The 19058-nt window shown below is 34.9% G+C and overlaps 1 protein-coding gene across 11 annotated transcripts in view; it reads left to right on the top strand.

Moving 5' to 3' along the window:
- The window catches only part of Ptprz1 (protein tyrosine phosphatase receptor type Z1), a 188787-nt gene that overhangs the window by 99277 nt on the left and 70452 nt on the right, over positions 1 to 19058 (top strand). For all 11 annotated transcript variants that reach the window (XM_004856451.4, XM_087204590.1, XM_004856450.4 and 8 more), the window contains exons 3-6: positions 4786 to 4965; positions 7038 to 7189; positions 12587 to 12682; positions 13177 to 13243. In XM_004856451.4, coding sequence (XP_004856508.2) covers positions 4786 to 4965; positions 7038 to 7189; positions 12587 to 12682; positions 13177 to 13243 — 495 coding nt within the window. The remainder of the gene's footprint in view (positions 1 to 4785; positions 4966 to 7037; positions 7190 to 12586; positions 12683 to 13176; positions 13244 to 19058) is intronic.

Genomic DNA, 19058 nt, shown 5'->3' with positions numbered 1-19058 from the left:
ATCTTTAGAAAATATGATCATGTTTATGTTCATGCAGGAAAGATGATTGTGGTCGTGTTCATTACTCAGTGCAGCATTCACAAACAAGAACAAATTTTGCCAAATGCTTCTGTTTTCTAACCAAATTGTTCACAAACAAAAGTGTTCATGAACCGAGATATCACTGCAGAATGACTTAAAATAACAGAGACTTATCATCTCCAAGTTTCTTAGGGTTGGGCATTGGAGAAGAGAGCATGCTTAGATGAGTTCTTTGCTTGGGGCCTCACAATTCTGACATCATGGTGTCTCATTTGAACCTTGAAGTCCCCTTCCAAGACCATGTAAGTTGGCAGAATTGACTTCCTAGAGGTTGTAGGGCCATGGTCCCTGATTGTGGTTTGTTCTGGCTGAAAGCCTGGGAGCTACTCTCTCCTTCTAGAATTGGCCCTTAGGTCCTGGCCACACAATGTCTCACAATCTAATGAGTATTCAAAGCCAGAAGGAGAATCTCTCACACTTGGAATCTCTCTCCAACTTGCCAGGGAGTTTTCTCTAACAATTACAGCAGCAATTTCCCCATCACCTTTGTCATATAGTATGACCTAATGAAGGGAGTCTCCCCTTCCATGCACAAGTCCTGCCCACCCTTAAACTGAGAGTATTATGCAGTGCATGTATACCAGGGAGCGGGAGTTTGCGGGATGTGGCCATCTAAAATTTCAGCTTATTGCATAATTAGACAAAAAAGTGTGGAATAGCCAAAAGACCAAGCTGCAGAGCAGTTAAAGAACTAGGGATGTCTAAGCCAGAACTTCTCAAAATTTTATGCTTGTGAATTTCCTGGGAATTGTGTTAGAATATAGATTCTGACTTCATAAGGCTGTGGTGGGTCCTGACTCTCCGAACAATCTTCTCTTGGGCAGTGCTGCTTGTGGAGTACCAAAGTGTAAGAGAGTGGGGGCAATGGCTTGAGCTAGGATGATGATGATAGAGATGAGAAATGGTCCAACTATGGATGGGTTTTGAAGGCAGACCCAAAAGGGCTCACTGAAGGGGAATCAGAAGCATCTGAATGACTTCTACATTTAGGGGATGGCAGAGGCTGTAGGAGAAGTTTGTTTCAGAGCAGAATTCAAGAGTTCAAGTTTGATATGCAACGTGAAAGATGCCATTTAGAAGCCAAGTGTAGAAGATCATGAAACATGATGGAAAAGACCAGGCTTATACATCACATGCATTATTATCAGAGAATTAAAATGTCATGTGTCTGGGAACCTCAACTATGTGACTTTTCTTAAGTGTGCTTGTAATGTATTATATATTTAAATGTCAGCAATGCAAAGGACCTTATTTTTTCCCCCATTAACTTTATTGGTACATTTTAGGTATAAAATACAGTTGCATTCATCATTAGGATCTTGATGTATCTTGGTTCTTATTTTTTCCCCTTCCCCTGCCCTCCCTTCACCCCCTCCACCCTTCCCTACTTGCAAAGACTGTTTCCATTTTTTCCTTTTCCCATATTTTTTCCTTGCCCTTCTTTTCTTTCTCCTACCCCTCCCACTTCCCCTACTCCTTTAGACCTTTTCTTCCTATTATGCAATATCAATTATACATTGTTTTAATTACAATATCAAAATTTAGAAGACATTATCACAGATTTTACAGAATTTAAAAGGATATAGAAAGCATATTACAGAAATCTTTTTTGAAATAAATTTGACAACTTCTAAGAAGTAACTTGGAAGTCAAATTAATAAAACTAACTCTGGAGGAAATATAAAATTTGAATAGTACCTATTAAAGAAAGTATATTCCTAGCTTGAAAACCTACCTATATGACAACAACAGGCCCATATACATTGTAACTGATGAATTATATCAAACATTTAAAGCAGAAAAAAGAAGGAACGCTTCTCCCCTCATTTTAGGAAATCAACATTGTGTTAATAATAAAACTGGATAAAGATAATAGAAGAAAAATGTATGAAATAAACTAGACAAAAATTTGTTTAACAAAACAAACTATTAGAAGTCAGATCTGAAAGTATATAGAAAGTGGTTTTATTATAGGGATGGCAGTGTTGGTTCAGCATTGGAAGATCCACCCCCAAAAGTCATTTTAACAGAGGAAAGGAAAAAGCCATATGATCCTGTCATTAGTTGCAGAAAAAGTGTTGGGCTAAATTCTACAGCTGTTCTTGGTAAACGCTATCAGGAGACTAGAAGTAGAACAGAACCTTCTCAACAGATAAGACATGTACTCCATATTTCCAGCAAAAAAGCCTTATATGAATGGAAAAGATACAATGCTTTCTCCCTAAGGTGGGGAACAAGGACAGATATGCCTACTCCTTATCTGTCCATTAAACTTTGAAACATAGGCCCAAACCAAAGTAGTCTGGAATAAAAAGAAACAATTAGCATAGCATTGGCAAGGTAGAAGCAAAATCTTTATATGTAGATGAAATGATCATCTACAGAGAAAATACTAAGAAATCTCTAGGAGCCCCATAGAACTTGTATCTGAATTTAGCAGGATTAGAAAACACAAGGTTTATATAAAAATTCAGGTCTATGTATACTTGCTATAAATGAAGAATTGGATATTGAAATTTGAAAGTTATGTAGGAGTACAAAGAACCTAGAAAAGTAAAAAGAAAGAAAAACAGTGTTGGAAGACATTTATTACCTAATTTTAAGACTTCCTCTAAAGCTACAGTAATCAAGGCAGTGTTGGCATAAGGAAAGACATATAAATCATTGGAATAAAACAGAGAATCTAGAAATAGAACCACTCATATATGGTCCACTGAGTTTTGAAAGATTATTTAACATTAACATTTTATAGAACATAAACTCAACTCAAGAGCAGAGGAAAAGATGTTTTCAGCAAATGGTAGTAGAACATCTGTTATCCGTATGTAAAAAATTAACCTCAACCACAAAGGACCTTATTGATTCATTCTGTAGTTTGGCTCTCTGCTTCTTTAACATTGACATTGGTAAAATAAGGAATGTTTTTTGCCATCATGCCAAAGTTCCTTACAAAAGAAGTCAACATCTCATTATTGAAATCATTAAAACTATTCCTGGAAGCCAAAATTTGCATCACTGTACATATTGAAAGTACATTGTAGGGCCGGGGATTTAGCTCAGTGGTTCTGCTGCCTGCCTCGAAAGCACAAGGACCCAAGTTCAATCCCCAATACCAAAAGAAAAAAAAAAGAAAGTACATTGTACACAAACACTCCCTAGGAATAGAGCCAGATTTCAAAATAAAATGTTTTCAGCACCTATTGAGGTATTCTGACAGATACTCACTGTGAAATATGTTACCTAATTTCTCCCTGACTATATAAGCCGTTTTATGGGATGATTGATTATTATATCTTTCTTGGGCTAAATCATGCAGATTAGCTTTGTTGTATTATGAGAGGCGACCATTAGTTTGAGCTTGCACTGGAATTAGTCCTCGTTGTCTTATTTATCACATAAAAAGGATAGCATACACTAGAGTTATACCAAAGATATGTTTACAAATAATTTCCCTAAAATTCAATTGTGTAATATCTTGACCTTACCTATTCACATTTTCTTAAAGCAAAGTATTCAAAAGTATATGTACTACAAAAATGGTGCTGCCATTTGGCTCTTTTTTGTAATGGCAGATATATTAGAGTTTAACCAGAGAACAATTTAAGACTTGGATACACAACATTTCAAATGTTTTAATAAAACTGTATATAAAACATATCTGTTCTTAGCACTGATTTGGTGTTAATCTACTGAAACAAGGATAACTGAAAATGGTTCATGGTTTCAGGTGGGTATGAAATGAAGTCAAAATAGGGTAGTTTGGGTTCAGAGGACTGTTTATTCTGTGGAAGAGATAGAGTTTCACTGTAAATAGAAATATTTACAGAAAGCTCTTTTTTTTCTTATTGGTAACAGTAAGACTTGGTAGGTTTTATGTATTCAGAAAAAGAAGGTAGAAAAAGGGAGATATTTCAAGGATAGCCTGATGATTATGTGTGTGTGTGTGTGTGTGTGTGTGTGTGTGTGTGTGTAAATAAGATCTGAATAGATGGAAAGCAAATCAAATTATTCAGTGACAGGGCTGACAGCAGGTATGGGGGGGCAGTATTTCTATGGAAATTGCAAAGGAAGTCAGAACTTCTGTCATCTGAACGTCTTCAGTCTGGAACGCTGAATTAAAGCTGACTCCGTTGTACGATAGGAAAGTTTTCTGTTGATCTGGAAGAATGTGATTGCTGAAATAAGCCTGTATTCTACAGACCTCTATTTATTGTGTTTTCATATTAAAATGTAGAACCTAAAACAACACAACTTATAATAGCTAAATCTGGAAATAGGCTACATACCCACTGACAGTAATGGATAAAGAATACAAAAGTATAAATAAACAAAAGTATAAATAATTTGAAGAGACAGACGACAGATAGGAAACAGGGAGATACACTGTGGAGATGGAAAGAGGATCAGCAATGAGAGGACACAGGAGAGAGAAAGTGAAAGTTAAAAAGATCAAGATGGAATAAGTACATGTATCAACTCCCCATGATGAATGCATTTATTGTGAATTGTAAACATATATTAATAAAAAGTATTAAAAGTAGATTATTAATCTACTAGTTATAATTGTTTTATGACTTAGTGAAAAGATATTCCAATTTTCATACTTTTATATCTAGTTTTTATGTAATGTATTCACTAGTTATAATACCAAATTAGCTTTTGTGTGGTAATTTTAGAAACTTTCTTACTCTTTTCTTTCTATAGGAGCACTGAATCAGAAAAACTGGGGAAAGAAATATCCAACATGTAATAGCCCAAAGCAATCTCCTATCAATATTGATGAAGATCTTACTCAAGTAAATGTGAATCTTAAGAAATTGAAATTTCAGGGTTGGGATAAAGCATCTTTGGAGAACACATTCATTCATAACACTGGGAAGACAGGTAAACTATTTGCATTCTCTTGACCTTTATTAAGCTTTCCAGACCTAGACTGTTAGTTTCATTTTCCTTTGAATAATTTACTATGAACTGAATAGAGAATATTGATATATATTTACACAGTATTTTGAAATTTCACACAAAAATTAAATGACCAATGTTTTCTGATGTAATGATGCTGACGTGAAAATGTGGCAAAGATACTGTAATTATAGATAATGTAATAACTCCATCACAGGTAGTTACACAGTCAGTCAGGATTCCTATATGTTGGCCATTATATGTTGACCTTTGCTGCTTTAGCCTGATGCAATATTCAGTATATGAATATGAAAAATATAATCAGCTGGGCTGGGGATTTAGCTCAGTGGCACTGCACCTGCCTCACAAGTGCAAGGTCATGAATTTTTAAAAAAAAGAAAAAAAGAAAAGAAAAATATAATCAACTTATTTAACAAAACAAATCACTAGCCTTTCTTGGTTGAAAATTTAAAATGGTAAACCATCCTTAGAAAACACTTAAGTTGCACTTTTTTTAAAAAATGCACAAAATTTTTTAAAATTTCATTAAGGTATATGTTAACAAAGTAATTTTCAGAAAATGGTATCTTTCCATCTTTGATTCTATATTTTAAATAAAATAGTATATCAAGAAGTTATATAAAACAATTCTATGCATTTGACATAAATTAGAAAAATATTCAAAATTCTAGTAGTTATGTTGCAGTGATTTTATCATGAGAATATTTTTCTGTTTTAAGCACTATAAATATTTAAATATAATAATTTAATTTCAAGTCTCGTGATAGTAGAGATTTTTGTACAGTAGTGGCTTATATGTAATAAGCATTCAGTAAGCATTTAAGGAATAAAGTTACTATATATTATAAATTAAACAATAAAAGAATATCACCCCAAATCTCAACATTTTCAGTAACAATTTTGAAGCATGTTATAAAGTATATAAAACATATAACCTCTGCTTTATTTTTCATAGGGCAGAGTAGTTAAACACCTACATCTCAGCCACGCTGCTTGAGTTTATTAGTGTCCAAATAACAGTATAGACAAGTTACTTACCTTGCCTGTGACTTAATTGGCTTATCTGTACAATCTGTGTTTCTAGAATCACATGTCAAGTGATTAGTACATATTTAATACATGTAAAGCAGATATTGTAATGCATGGTTCATTCTCAGTAGTAAATAAATGTTCACTGTCAGTAGTATCATTATTGTTATTGTGCTTGTGGTTATTATTACAATAATTAATGGAAACTTGTCTAGATGGCTAGCCAGTATGCTAGATTCAGACCTCAATGCCAATAGTGATTTCTGACTAGTAGAACAAAGACTATTTAAATCTGATTGAGAGACATCAAAGTCTCGCATTAAGCTTTCAAGAAAATCATTCAGCCGATTACTCTCAAAATGTAGTCAGATACTGTCTCCTCTGGGACTCATAGGGAAGCTTAAGATTCTAATGTTGCCACTCAGTGTTCATTCAAACCTGGGATGGCTAAGACCCCTTCAGTAGGGCTGGGCTCCTTCCTTCCTTGAACCAGCCCAAGACACAGGTTCTGGGCCTGATGGAGCCTGGAATGAGTTCTGGAAAGAGAGCAGATGGGCAAAACAACAGTGTGCTAAGGACTGGAAACAGCTAACAGTGAGAAGATGGGAGTGCTCCCAGGAAAAGTTTTCTTTCAGACCCCTGTTCCTATTTCTGTCCTCACTCCCCTCACTGCCAACCAATACCTGAGGGAAGTGGAGCCTTGGAGGAGTGGTCACCTGGGGACACCAACCACCAGTACAGGAGGATGGCTATCTTCTGCTCTCAAAGATACACAGTAGTCATGGTCATAAGCTGTCTTTACATTTATGGTAATAAGATATATTAAGTTTGTTATGCAGGAATACAAATTTGAGCTTCCAAACTAACTTAATAACTTTTTTATGTTTATCAAATAAATGATTTTCCTAAGGTACCTTAAAGAGGAAAAATTAGTTGATGCTTATAATTTTGATTTTCAGACACTTAGAAGAAATTTCATCATTTTTTCTTCTCTTCTGTTGTAGTGGAAATTAATATCACTAATGACTATCGTCTTAGTGGAGGACTTTCAGAAATGGTGTTCAAAGCAAGCAAAATAACTTTTCACTGGGGAAAATGCAATATGTCATCTGATGGATCAGAACACAGTTTAGAAGGACAAAAATATCCACTTGAGGTAAGTTAGTATTTCCACTTTCTTCAGTTTCATTTTCTTAATCATTGAGATTTTATTTAGCATATAATTTGAAATTAAAATTTTATAATTTGTAGTTATAATTTGGTACATTTTGATAGCTTGGTTATTAACTGCCTTCCTTTCTAGACTAAGCTCAAAGAGCATAAGATTCATCATTGATTTTACACTTCAAGGTACTCACAGTGCCACAAACTACAGTGGGTGATCCATAAATCTGATGAGTAGATGTTTTATCAACATTCTAGAGAATCCTGTGACTTAATTTCTTTGATTATAATGAGAAAAATTGGGGGTTTTAAATGTAATAAAAATAAATATTGTTATAATGAAAAATAAATATTTCAGACATCCAGAGAGAGAGTGTGAATTGGCATGAAAGTAAATTGGTTTGACTTTATCAAGAATTTTCCTGGGCGTGGTGGTACATGCCTGTAATTCCAGCACTCAGGAGACTGAGGCATCTCTGTGAGTTCAAGGCTAGCCTGGACTACATCCCAAGTTTAACGCCAGACTGAAATATATAGCAAGATCTTGTCTCAAAAAGACGAAAGCAACAACAAAAAAAGAATTTTAAATGATTTATTCTCAGTTCTCATGGTTTCAGTTTGTAGCAGCTCTGATTATAGTATACCTAAAATGTGCCAATAAACTTAATAAATTTAAAATATTGTGTAAATATTTGTTTAAAAAAACAATAATTAAATACACTATCATGAACTACAAGTTTTGTAAAAAATATGTTTTTGAATGTATACTGCACCAAAAATTTATCATATTAATACTTTTTAGGGGGAGTACCAGGAGCCTGAACCAAGGGCCTTAATACTGAGCTACATCCCCAGTCTTTTTTTTTCTTGAAATGGTGTCTCCCTACATTTCTAAATTTCCCAGAGTAGGCTCAAACTTAATTATCCTTGTGCCTCAGCCTCCCAGATGTTGAGACCACAGGTGTGTGCCACCATGCCTGGCATATTAACATTGACATTTAAAAATTTTTTTAATAGCTCCAGTAATAGGTTTATTAGCAGAAAATTCTCAAAATTTAAAATTATCAAACATACTGCAATCTTGCATTTTCCAAGAGTGACATATCACTTTTTTTTTACTTAAATTCTTTTATTGGTACATTTTAGGTATGCAATATAATGACATTCATCCTTGGAAATTTGCACCTTTACATAGTCTCTCTTGGTTCTTATTTTTCACCCTTGCCCAGCCCTCCCTTCAACCCCTCCATCCCTCCCTATTTACAAGGATTTTGTTTCCATTTTTCCATTTTCTCACATTAATTCCATTCCCTTCTTTCCTTTCCCTTACCCCTCCCACTTCCCCTTCCCCTTTGCCCCTTTTTTTCCTATTTCACATTATCTATTATAGAAACAATGCCAGGCACACTCAGCCATCTCATCTTCGATAAAGGAGCCAAACACCCTCACTGGAGGAAAGATAGCCTCTTTAATAAATGGTGCTGGACAAATTGGGCTTCAACTTGCCAAAGATTAAAACTAGACCTATATTTCTTGCCATGAACTAAACTAAAATCAAAAGGATTAAAGATCTAAATATTAAAATAGAAACGCTGAACCAGTTGGAACAGAGGTTAGGTACAACTCTTGAAGACATTGATGTAGGAAAAGATTTTATGAACAAAACCTCAGGTGCCCATGAACTAGCACAAACAATCAACAAGTGGGATCTCTTCTTATTGAAAAGCTTCTGCAGAGCAAGAGAAACCATCAGCAGTGTGAAGAGACAACCCACAATGTGGGAAAAAATCTTCACATGCTTTTCCTCAGACAAAGGTCTACTATCTTAAGTCTATAAAGAACTTAAAAAAATCAGACCTCCCAAATTTAAAGACCCAATCTGAAAATGGGCATCTGAAATGAACAGACATTTCTCAGACAGAGAAGTAGAAATGGCAAATAAACATATGAAAAAATGTTCAACATCACTAGTCATTCAAGAGGTGCAAATGAAAACAATGCTGAGATTCCACCTCACTCCAGAAAGAATGGCTGATATCATGAAGTCAGCCAATAACAAATGCTGGCGGAGCTGTGGGGAAAGAGGAACTCTGCTCCATTGCTGGTGGGAGTGTAGACTGGTGCAACCATAGTGGAAATCAGTATGGAGATACCTCAGAGAACTAGGACTGGAAGTCCCATTTGACCCAGCTATTCCCCTGCTGGGGATCTTCCCCCAAAGAATGAAAAGAATCATACCACAGTGATATATGTGCACCCATGTTCATAGCAGCACAATAGCTAAAACTTGGAAACAGCCCAAATGCCCATCAACTGGAGACTGGATAAAGAAAATGTGGTTTTTTAATAAAATGGAGTACTACTCAGCCATCAAAAATGAGAAATTAGAGACATTTATAGCTAAATGGATGCACCTTGAGGCGATACTCTTAAGAGAAATTAATAGGACACACATGTATAAATACTGAATAGTTTCTCTGGTGTTAGAAACTGAAAGTGTAAATAAGGACTAAAAAAATTTTTTTTGAGACACAGGCTCACTGTGTAGTCCAGTAGTTAATAATAAAAATTGTAAAAATTAAAATAAAAACTATTCGACCTAGTTAATAATAAAAATGATCTCTTAAAGGGCTAAAAATTCTTTTTTTAAAAAAAAATTTTATTTTATTGGTACATTTTAGGTATAAGTACAATGACATTCATCATTGAAAATTTGCACTTTTACATAACATCTCTTGGTTCTTATTTTTCACCCTTCTCCTGCCCTCCCTTCAACCTCTCCATCCCTCCCTATTTACAGAGACTTTGTTTCCATTTTTCCATTTTGTCATATTAATTACATCCCCTTCTTTCTTTTCCCCACCTCTCCCATTTCCCCTTCCCCTTTGCCTCTTTTTTTCCTGTTTCACATTATCTATTATACCTCTTAGTCCTTATTTACACTTTCAGTTTCTCAAACTAGAGAAACTATTTGGTATTTACACGTGTGTCCTATTTATTTCACTTAAGAGTATCATCTCAATGTGCATCCATTTAGCAATAAATGTCTCTAATTTCTCATTTTTTATGGCTGAGTAGTACTCCATTTTATAAAAAAAACACTTTTTCTTTATCTAGTCTCCAGTTGATGGGCATTTGGGCTGTTCCCAAGTTGTAGCTATCACAAACAGTGCTGCTATGAACATGGGTGCACATATATCACTGTGGTATGATTCATTTAATGCTTTGGGGAAGATCCCCAGCAGGGGAATAGCTGGGTCAAATGGGACTTCCAGTCCTACTTCTTTGAGGTATCTCTATAGTGATTTCCACTATGGTTGCACCAGTCTACACTCCCACCAGCAGTGGAGCAGGGTTCCTCTTTCTCCACAGCCCGGCCAGGCCAGCATTTGTTATTGGTTGATTTCATGATAGCAGCCATTCTTTCTGGGGTGAGGTGGAATTTCAGCATTGTTTTCATTTGCATCTCTTGAATGACCAGTGATGTTGAACATTTTTTCATATGTTTATTTGGCATTTCTACTTCTTTGTCTGAGAAATGTCTGTTCATTTCAGATGCCCATTTTTGGATTGAGTCTTTACATTTGGGAGGTCTAATTTTTTTTTTTAATTCTTTTTTTTTAAAGTGTGGATTAGCACATTCACATTTATGAGTTACAGTTTGGGAGCTTTTGTATTTAATATAATCTTAAAGAAAATTGCATTATTAAAATTTGATTTGTCAATGAAATAATGTCAACCACTTAAGCACTTTACATTTCACTTTAGAGAGTTTTGCTTTCTCACAATATTATCTATTTAAACAAAGGTACAAGTTTTTTAAAAATTCAATGAACAACAAAGGGCCTGAACAATCAAAACCAATACTAAAGAATTTGTTCACTAAACTTCATTGTTTTTGTATTTCCAAAGCTTCTCAACTTGTCTCTCAGATGAGCTGTTTGTTTGCTGTTTATTTTGAAAGTACTTTCCATTTGATTGTGCAATCGGGAACCCCAAGGAGTGTTCTTGACTTGCTCTTTTTTTTTTTTCCTGATCTTATACATTGCAGGATAAAGACTTCTTAATTCTCCCAATAAATGCTGTGGGAAGACAGAAAACAATCCACACCGCCATTGCTCCTTACGTAGATCGTTAAGTGTCACTGTAACTGGTCTCTCTCCAGTTTCAGCTCCTTCAGTCCATCCCTGCTCCACCCCAGCCCCTCCTTACTGTATTAACTGAAGGTCCTCAGTGACTTCCCTTGCCTTCAACCCTAGTCTGCTGGGGCAACCTCGTAATCCTCCTTGGTGTGGCCCCTGCCTCCCTCTCCTGCCTCGTTTTTCTTCTCTTCTCTCTCACATTGGCTCAGCTGAAATCACAAGAGATGGTTTTTCCATTCCTCACACTTTCATTGTTTTGCTATAGACCTTTCCCTGGCTTTTCCCTGTGGTGTGAACACGCAGCCATCTCCTCTGCCTTTTCAAATGGTTGATAGCTGCCATGGGGAAGGGTCAGTTTAGAAACCCCCTCTCTGCAAAGGCTTTGGTGACTCTCCCATGGCAGAAATGGTTGCCATCCTCTTTCTCCTTCATATAGAATTTCTCTCCTCAAAGTAATAACCACCCTTAAAGAGCTTTAGAAGGGCTGGGGATTTAGCTCAGTGGTGCCTCCAGCTGCCTCGAAAGCACAAGGTCCTGAGTTCGATCCCCAGGACCAAAAAAAAAAAGTCTTAGAAAATGTCTGCTCTTACCTTTAGGTTTAGTTTACTATACAGTTACCCAGCTCTGTTACTTGAAATGAAAACCTATAACCTGAGGAGCACCAAGTTATCAGTAGGAATAGAGGTGGTTACATCCATATATGTGGACTGAGGGAGAAATCAGCAAGTGTAACTTCCCAGCAAGACAGCAGAATTAACATAATAAACTTAAAACTCCTGGTGTTTCTTGATGGGAACAGGGTCTTTGAGAATTGCAGTGTTAGTAGAGCACAGTGTGATAATTTCTAAAAGTGGTAACCCTGGACTATCATGAAAACCTATATACTCAAGAAGTAATGAACCTCATATTTGAAAGAATTCAGCAAAATAGTTAAAATAATCTGTGATTTATATTTCTATAAATTTATATTGAAAATACTCTAGTGAATTATTCCTATAATGTTCATTGGTAAAAGAACATCAGAATAGTAATTGTTACTCTAAATACATCTAACTTTGTGTCATTAGGGGATGATAAGGGACAGTTTGTATTTTGGTATACTGGTAACTGGTAAAATATTTTTAAAATACAGAATTATAGTTTAGAGAATTTTTCAAGTAGAATTTATTGTTGTTTATTTTATTGTCTCTTTGCCTACTTTGGTGATGCTTTTGTATGTAACAAAGCTATCATTGTTACATTTATAGATGCAAATCTACTGCTTTGATATGGACCGATTTTCAAGTTTTGAGGAAGCAATTAAAGGAAAAGGGAGGTTAAGAGCTTTGTCCATTTTATTTGAGGTAATCATCACATAAAGATTTAGAACTAACTTAATTCCTTAAAAAATTCCATGGAATATTGATGTGAAATATCATGCCATACTTTGTTACAAGTGGAAGAACTCACAACCACAATGGCAACTGGTGATCATTTTCAAAAAAAGCTGATCTTGGCTGGTATGTTTGGAAGGGGACTCAGACTCATTAATAGGGTGGGTTTCTTTCAACTGGACCAAACTGATCTGCAAATGTGCAGATTTGTTCATTTTTACAGGCAAAGTGTATTAATTATATAGCAGTGTCTGGAAATCAACATTTCAAATTTTATTTTTTCTAGTATAAATGTAAGAGCTATATGATTTTTGTCTTATTTTTATCTGGCTATAAAAGGAAAGTATGTGTTTGGGACACATCATTTTTGACATTCAAAATGGAATTCATTAATCTTTACATTTGTATTAAACAGTTTATCAATGGTTTTATCCTGTTTTTAGAATGCTATTCTTCTCTGACAGGTTGGAATAGAAGAAAATTTGGATTACAAAGCGATCATTGACGGGGTGGAGAGTGTCAGTCGTTTTGGTAAGCTTCTTAGGGAAGAATCTTAGAGAAGTATCTTTCTTCAGGATTTTGCTTTCATGAGTTCCTCTCTGGTTCTTAGACCTTCACACTTATACTGAATAATACAACTGGCTTTCTTGCTTCTGCAGCTTTCAGACAGCACATAGTGTTTTTTTTTCAGCCTCCATAAATCCCGAGCCAATTCCCACAATAAATCCTCTCTCATCCATTCATCTATCTATGTATCTATGTATCTATCTATGTATCTATCTATCTGTCTATCTGTCGTCCGTCTATGTCCTATTTATTCTTTTTCTTTGGAGAACCCTGACTAATAGAGATACCAATAAGTCCTTTGTGTTTTCAGTACAAGAAACCTAGATGCTTGTTTTTAACTCACTTTCTTATAATATCATCAACATTAAAAATGATAGCTACATGGACAATTCACCAATTAAATGCCATATGGTCAAAACAGTAGATATTTGCAACTATAATGCCCACAAAATGTGCAACAATTAAACAAAATAAAAATAAAATGGGACCCAAATTTAAAATATTCTATTTGATGCATATGACTTTTTACAATAAAATACAAAAAGATCACTTTTCAGAAATACATTTTTAAAGAGGAACAATCTCTCATTTTCCATACTTAACAGTTGATAACATTTCCCACTACCTAAAGGATAATTTACCAAAAACTGCAATACAAAAATCATAAAATATTAGTATAAGTAGAAAATTGATATTTTTTAAATTTATTCTTGAAAATTACATTATACGTTTAAAATGTATTTATCTATTCTGTCTCTGCAGTATACATTCCTTAAAGATTCTAATTTCCAATATAAAACCAATTGGTTTTATAAAAATCATATTTTAAGGTAAAAAGGCAATTGCTACTCAAGTTAAACTTATTTACTGGTGGTTTTCTTGATAAATTGTTCATTTCACTCATAATGGGAGAAAAGATTCTTGCAAGAAGGTGAATGCTTACATTTTAAAAATGCAATATTCTGTGATCTTGTTCTGCCTCCCATCTCATGGATTTTGTGATTTGTCATGGCAAATGCTTTTGACAATAGACTGCAAACCTGTTCTTACTGTTATTTTATTTTTATTAAGCACTCACACAAATAGTATTATTGCTGCCCTCTATTATCAATAAAATGAGGATTATTCCTCCCTGGGGAGCTGAAAGATTTGAAATCAGAAAAAGACTCATGCAGATCCTTTTCTTGAAAGCAGAAGCCTGCCCTAGGATTAATTCTTCTTTGTCCATTACATGTGAGGATTTGAATTGGCCAAACTTTTCAGAAGTCAGGAAAGGTAAACTCCTGCATTTTTCTTTTGCTTTTATGTTTTGAAAGATGTAATCGAATAAAAGATGAAACTAACATCTTCCATCCACCTAGATTGCAAAAGTTAACATTGAATACCTTAAGCAACACTTAATTTTCCTCACTGAGTCGGGAAGTGTATACTATCCAGACTGAAAAAAAGGCAGCTAGCTTGAATTCCAACACTTTCTTAAAAAATATATAAAAATACGACTCCTGAATATTCCCATGCTTTGAACCAGCCTGTGACCACTACAAAAGTGGTGTTAAAACTGAGTTGTTAACCCTGACTCATATAACTGTGGGACCTTCTCCACTTTCTTTCAAGGCTTCTTCAGCTATTTGGGGGGGGGGGCAGGGGTTCAAAAAATGTGCTCCTAAGAATAAATTTACCTATGCTATTTCACCAAAGTTTCTGTTTTAATATCTACAGTACTGTCTGCAAGCCACTGAAGGAGATGATTCATTAGAATCATAGCTGCCACATCATACTGTCCCTGAACATCTGGATTCCCTAAAAACAGTCTGCCTATATCCTCGCTCTTAATGTGGAAGCAGCACAAATAGTGTCTTGAACTGGATGAAAGCATACTAGCTTGTTCTCTGTCCACCTAACTCTGCACCAACTTCCCACCTCTTCTTTTAACAAAGACCAAAATCTTCCATGTCTGTCAGCTCCTTCTCTCTGGATTTTTAATATTTCAGTAGACTCATCAAGGACACCAAGGCTATGCAGATGTCAGGCAGAGGTACAGGACTTAACATCCTACTCCGTTTACAAAGTTTGTTCCACTATACTGACATTTATATTAGTTTTGTTTCAGAACACACATGAAATACTTGCCAATCTGATTTCAATCCTTATTAGATATGACCTGTTCAAACTAAAGATAAGTCTTTCTAAAGTTAAACATTTCTATTTTCATAGTTCTGGAATTAAAAGTAGTCCTAATTCCAAGTCTAAAAGATCCCTTAGTACACATAGATTGGTAATTTCCCAGTGTTAGCTACCAGCCTTTGCTGCAGTGAACCTTGGGGATTGAAGGCAGTTCTTGTCTTTAGACAGATTCTGGAAGCACAGTCCAACTTTCAAATCCTGCTCTATATTCTCCATGTAATGTGAGTTATCCATAAAACAATGCATAACACATTGCAACCATAATTCCAATTATAAAATTTGCCTTATAATGTGAACTGCTTGTTCGTTTCCTATATTTGTCCTTTCTCCCACCATGCCTATTCTGTGCTCAGCATTTTTCTGACCATGGAGTGGAAAGAATAATGGTGATTTTCAGTGATAACAAAAATAATATTTTATATTCTCCAAGCAGCATCCACCAAAAAAAAGAGAAATGTTAGATGAAATCAGTCTAGTTGCAAAGAGAAACACCCAGGTAACATTAGCAGTGATTCTCAAGTGGGTGTTCTCATCAGAATGCTTTATAGTGCTTTCTGAATCTCAAATGCAGCCCATAAATTTGTATATTTAAAAACCCTCACAAGCAGTTTTGATGTGACCTCAGCGGTTCTTCCCTAATGTTTATCGTTATTGTGCCTTTTCTCCCTGTTTCTCTCCTTCCCGATTTTTCTCCTCCCACCATCAGCCTCCCCATAGTAGCATCTGACCAGTAGGTTTGTTAATCACCAGTCAGTTTAAGTGAAGAGTGATGGCTCGAATGAACAACTGTAACCAGAGAGCAGCATTGGCTCGAATGTGTTTCTCTTGTGTGGCTATTCAGATGAACCTTGTTGGTTTGTTTTTTTGTGTTTTTTCTCTCTTCCCAAAACACACACACACACACACAACCATAATCCAGTTTTCTCAGAATATGATGGTGCAATTGAAAAGCACTACTATAATTGAAAATTTTTGTGATATCTGAGACAGAAATTTATGACAAGTATTTGAAACACTATGAAATTGTCAACATGTCCATAAGGGAGACTAGATGATTGCTATTGAGGTTCAGAGACAGGAAGAATGGATTCTATACTGAGGAGAAGGAAGAAGAAATGAGATCTCTCTTTTTATTTCCCCAACTTTTTCCCCCTCGAATTACTTTCTGCATTTTAAGAACATTCTCTACTTCACAACCTTTTTGAGTCTCACTCTGCTCTCCCTTTCCTGGGCTCCAGCTATCCTGGCATCAGTCATTTCCTGCCTAATTCAGCAGCGAGTCAATTTCTGCTTCCTTATTTACTTAGCATTTTCTGTACTCCCATTTCCACGAGGCATTTGTAAGATGAATTTTGTCTTCAGCCGAAAAAGGAACAATTGCAGTCCATTAACAATTAAGAAGGAAATTATTTAGTAACAAAAATGTCAGATATTAATAACATGAACCTAAAACTGGAAAATATTCACAGATCAAAAATATTCACCTCAATTCCTGAAAACTTGACTTCCATTCTGATTTTGATAATCTTAACATTTGAACAGAAGAGAACATATTTTAGAAGTTACTAATTAATCCACTAAATAAACATAATTTGAACTTTCTAATGACTTAATACTAGATTTATATTGTGTCTACCCAACTCTGTCAATTCAAATAAGTTTCTGTTCCTAAGATTCATTGTTTAATTCAGACTAGAAGCAGTTATCTCTACCTTTAATTCTTAATAGTACCTGTTAAAAGCATGATTCAAAAGTAAAAAAAACCTTGCAAATCTTCATTTTATTTGGGATTTTCAACCCTGGCTGCACATTTGCATCACCTGGGGTTGCTGTAGAAATGCAGATGCCCAGGCCCTACTGCTACAGCTTTTAATTCAAGTGATTTAGGGCAATGTCTGGGGCATTGGCATTATTGTAGAGCTCCCCAGGTGATTCTAACAAGGGTAAAACTGCTGCTCAATACAGTGACTAGATTGACTGGCTTCAGGAATTATTTTGTAATGACCTAAGTCTCCTGGACAGTCGATACGCACTGGGCTGGGTAGGTAGGAGGATCCAAACATGAGTGAGATAGACCTTACTAGTAAGTAAACTGATACTTGTATGAGTGAGGGCTGATAAGGGAGCTGGAGGCTGATAGATGGTGCTGTTGCCCAACACTGTTGGAAAGATGAAAAAATTAAAATAGGACTATTCAAGAAGACAGATATACTCAGATTGTTTTAGGGATCTGAAGCCAGATAGCCCACGTAGGAAAGCTCTATCAATTTTTCTGTAGGAATTCTCTAATCTGGATGCAAGTTCATATACAAGAACACATATACTACACACACGTACGTGTGTGTATGTGTATATATGTATGTATGTTTATATATATGTATGCCATACATTTGCTGTATATGCAATAGATATATTTGTAATAAATTTATTTGCAATAGATGAGATATATCTGTATGTAAATATAAATGTGTAAGTATATATTGTATGTAGAATATATTTTCTACTCTTTAAATTGCCTTTTTACTCTCTAGTAGTGATTGTTTTGATGATCATGTACTAAAATTTATCATTTTTCTTTCTACGAGTAATGTTTTTGTGTGCCATTTCAGAAAATTCAGCCTACCTTAATATTATAAAGACAATTTTCATTGTTTTTCTCTGAAAGTGTTATTTTTCTATTCACTTTTAAGTCGATAAGCTATTTATAATTGATTTGTTCTTAGAATCTGAAATAGGGAGTCAAAATTCACTTTTTTTTCATAAGGAGAGCCAATCAATATAGCACTGTTTATTGAAAAGTCCATCTATTCCACTCTACCTAGTAACTTTTCCATTGTAAATCAGGTGGCCATATACGCTTCTGCTGTTCTCTATCTTTGCCCAAACACCTCAGTATCATGATTTCTACAGCCCTGCATGATGGAAATTCTTATCTGGTAATAAAAGTTCTCCAGCCTTTTTATTTTTCAAAATTCTCTTAACTTTTTCTTGCATTTCCATTTAAATTTCACAATCACCATGCCAATTACACACACTTGCACACATACAGACACACAACCACACACATGCCCTTTTATGGTTTTAGATAAGATGTTATTGTATTCAGAAGTCAATTTGGGGAAAACCAATCCCTTCTACACCACTAAATCTTTAAACCCATGAACATGGTATTTCTCACCTTTTTAAAGGTTTCATTTAATTCTCTCAAGAAAGGTTTTCAAAATAGATATTTTAACATTTTTTATTCAATTTACTTTTAAGTATTTGATATTTTGTTGTGATTTTATGTCAAATTACTTTATTTTTCATTTTCTGTTTCATAGTGGTACATAAAAATGCAATTGATTTTTCTATATTGCTCTTATAAGCAATGACTTTGTTAAATCCACTTGATAATTCTAATGATTTATAAATTTTTTTCAATAGTTTACTCACACAGCCATGTTATTTCCAAATAAATCATCATGGTGTCATTTATTCCTATACAGTCTTTATGAGTTTTCTTTCTTTTGCTTACATAATTGCACTGGCCCAGTTGACTCTACAGTTCAATGTTAAATACAAGTTGTAGTAGCAAAACATCTTTGTCTCATTC

This window comes from Heterocephalus glaber, unplaced genomic scaffold (assembly GCF_053883595.1).
Source record: "Heterocephalus glaber isolate CG9 unplaced genomic scaffold, H.glaber_assembly_v1.0 deba00000546, whole genome shotgun sequence".
Classification (NCBI taxonomy): domain Eukaryota; kingdom Metazoa; phylum Chordata; class Mammalia; order Rodentia; family Bathyergidae; genus Heterocephalus; species Heterocephalus glaber.
The sequence above is the reverse complement of the archived record's forward strand: the minus strand, read 5'-3'. Positions and strand labels throughout refer to the sequence as shown.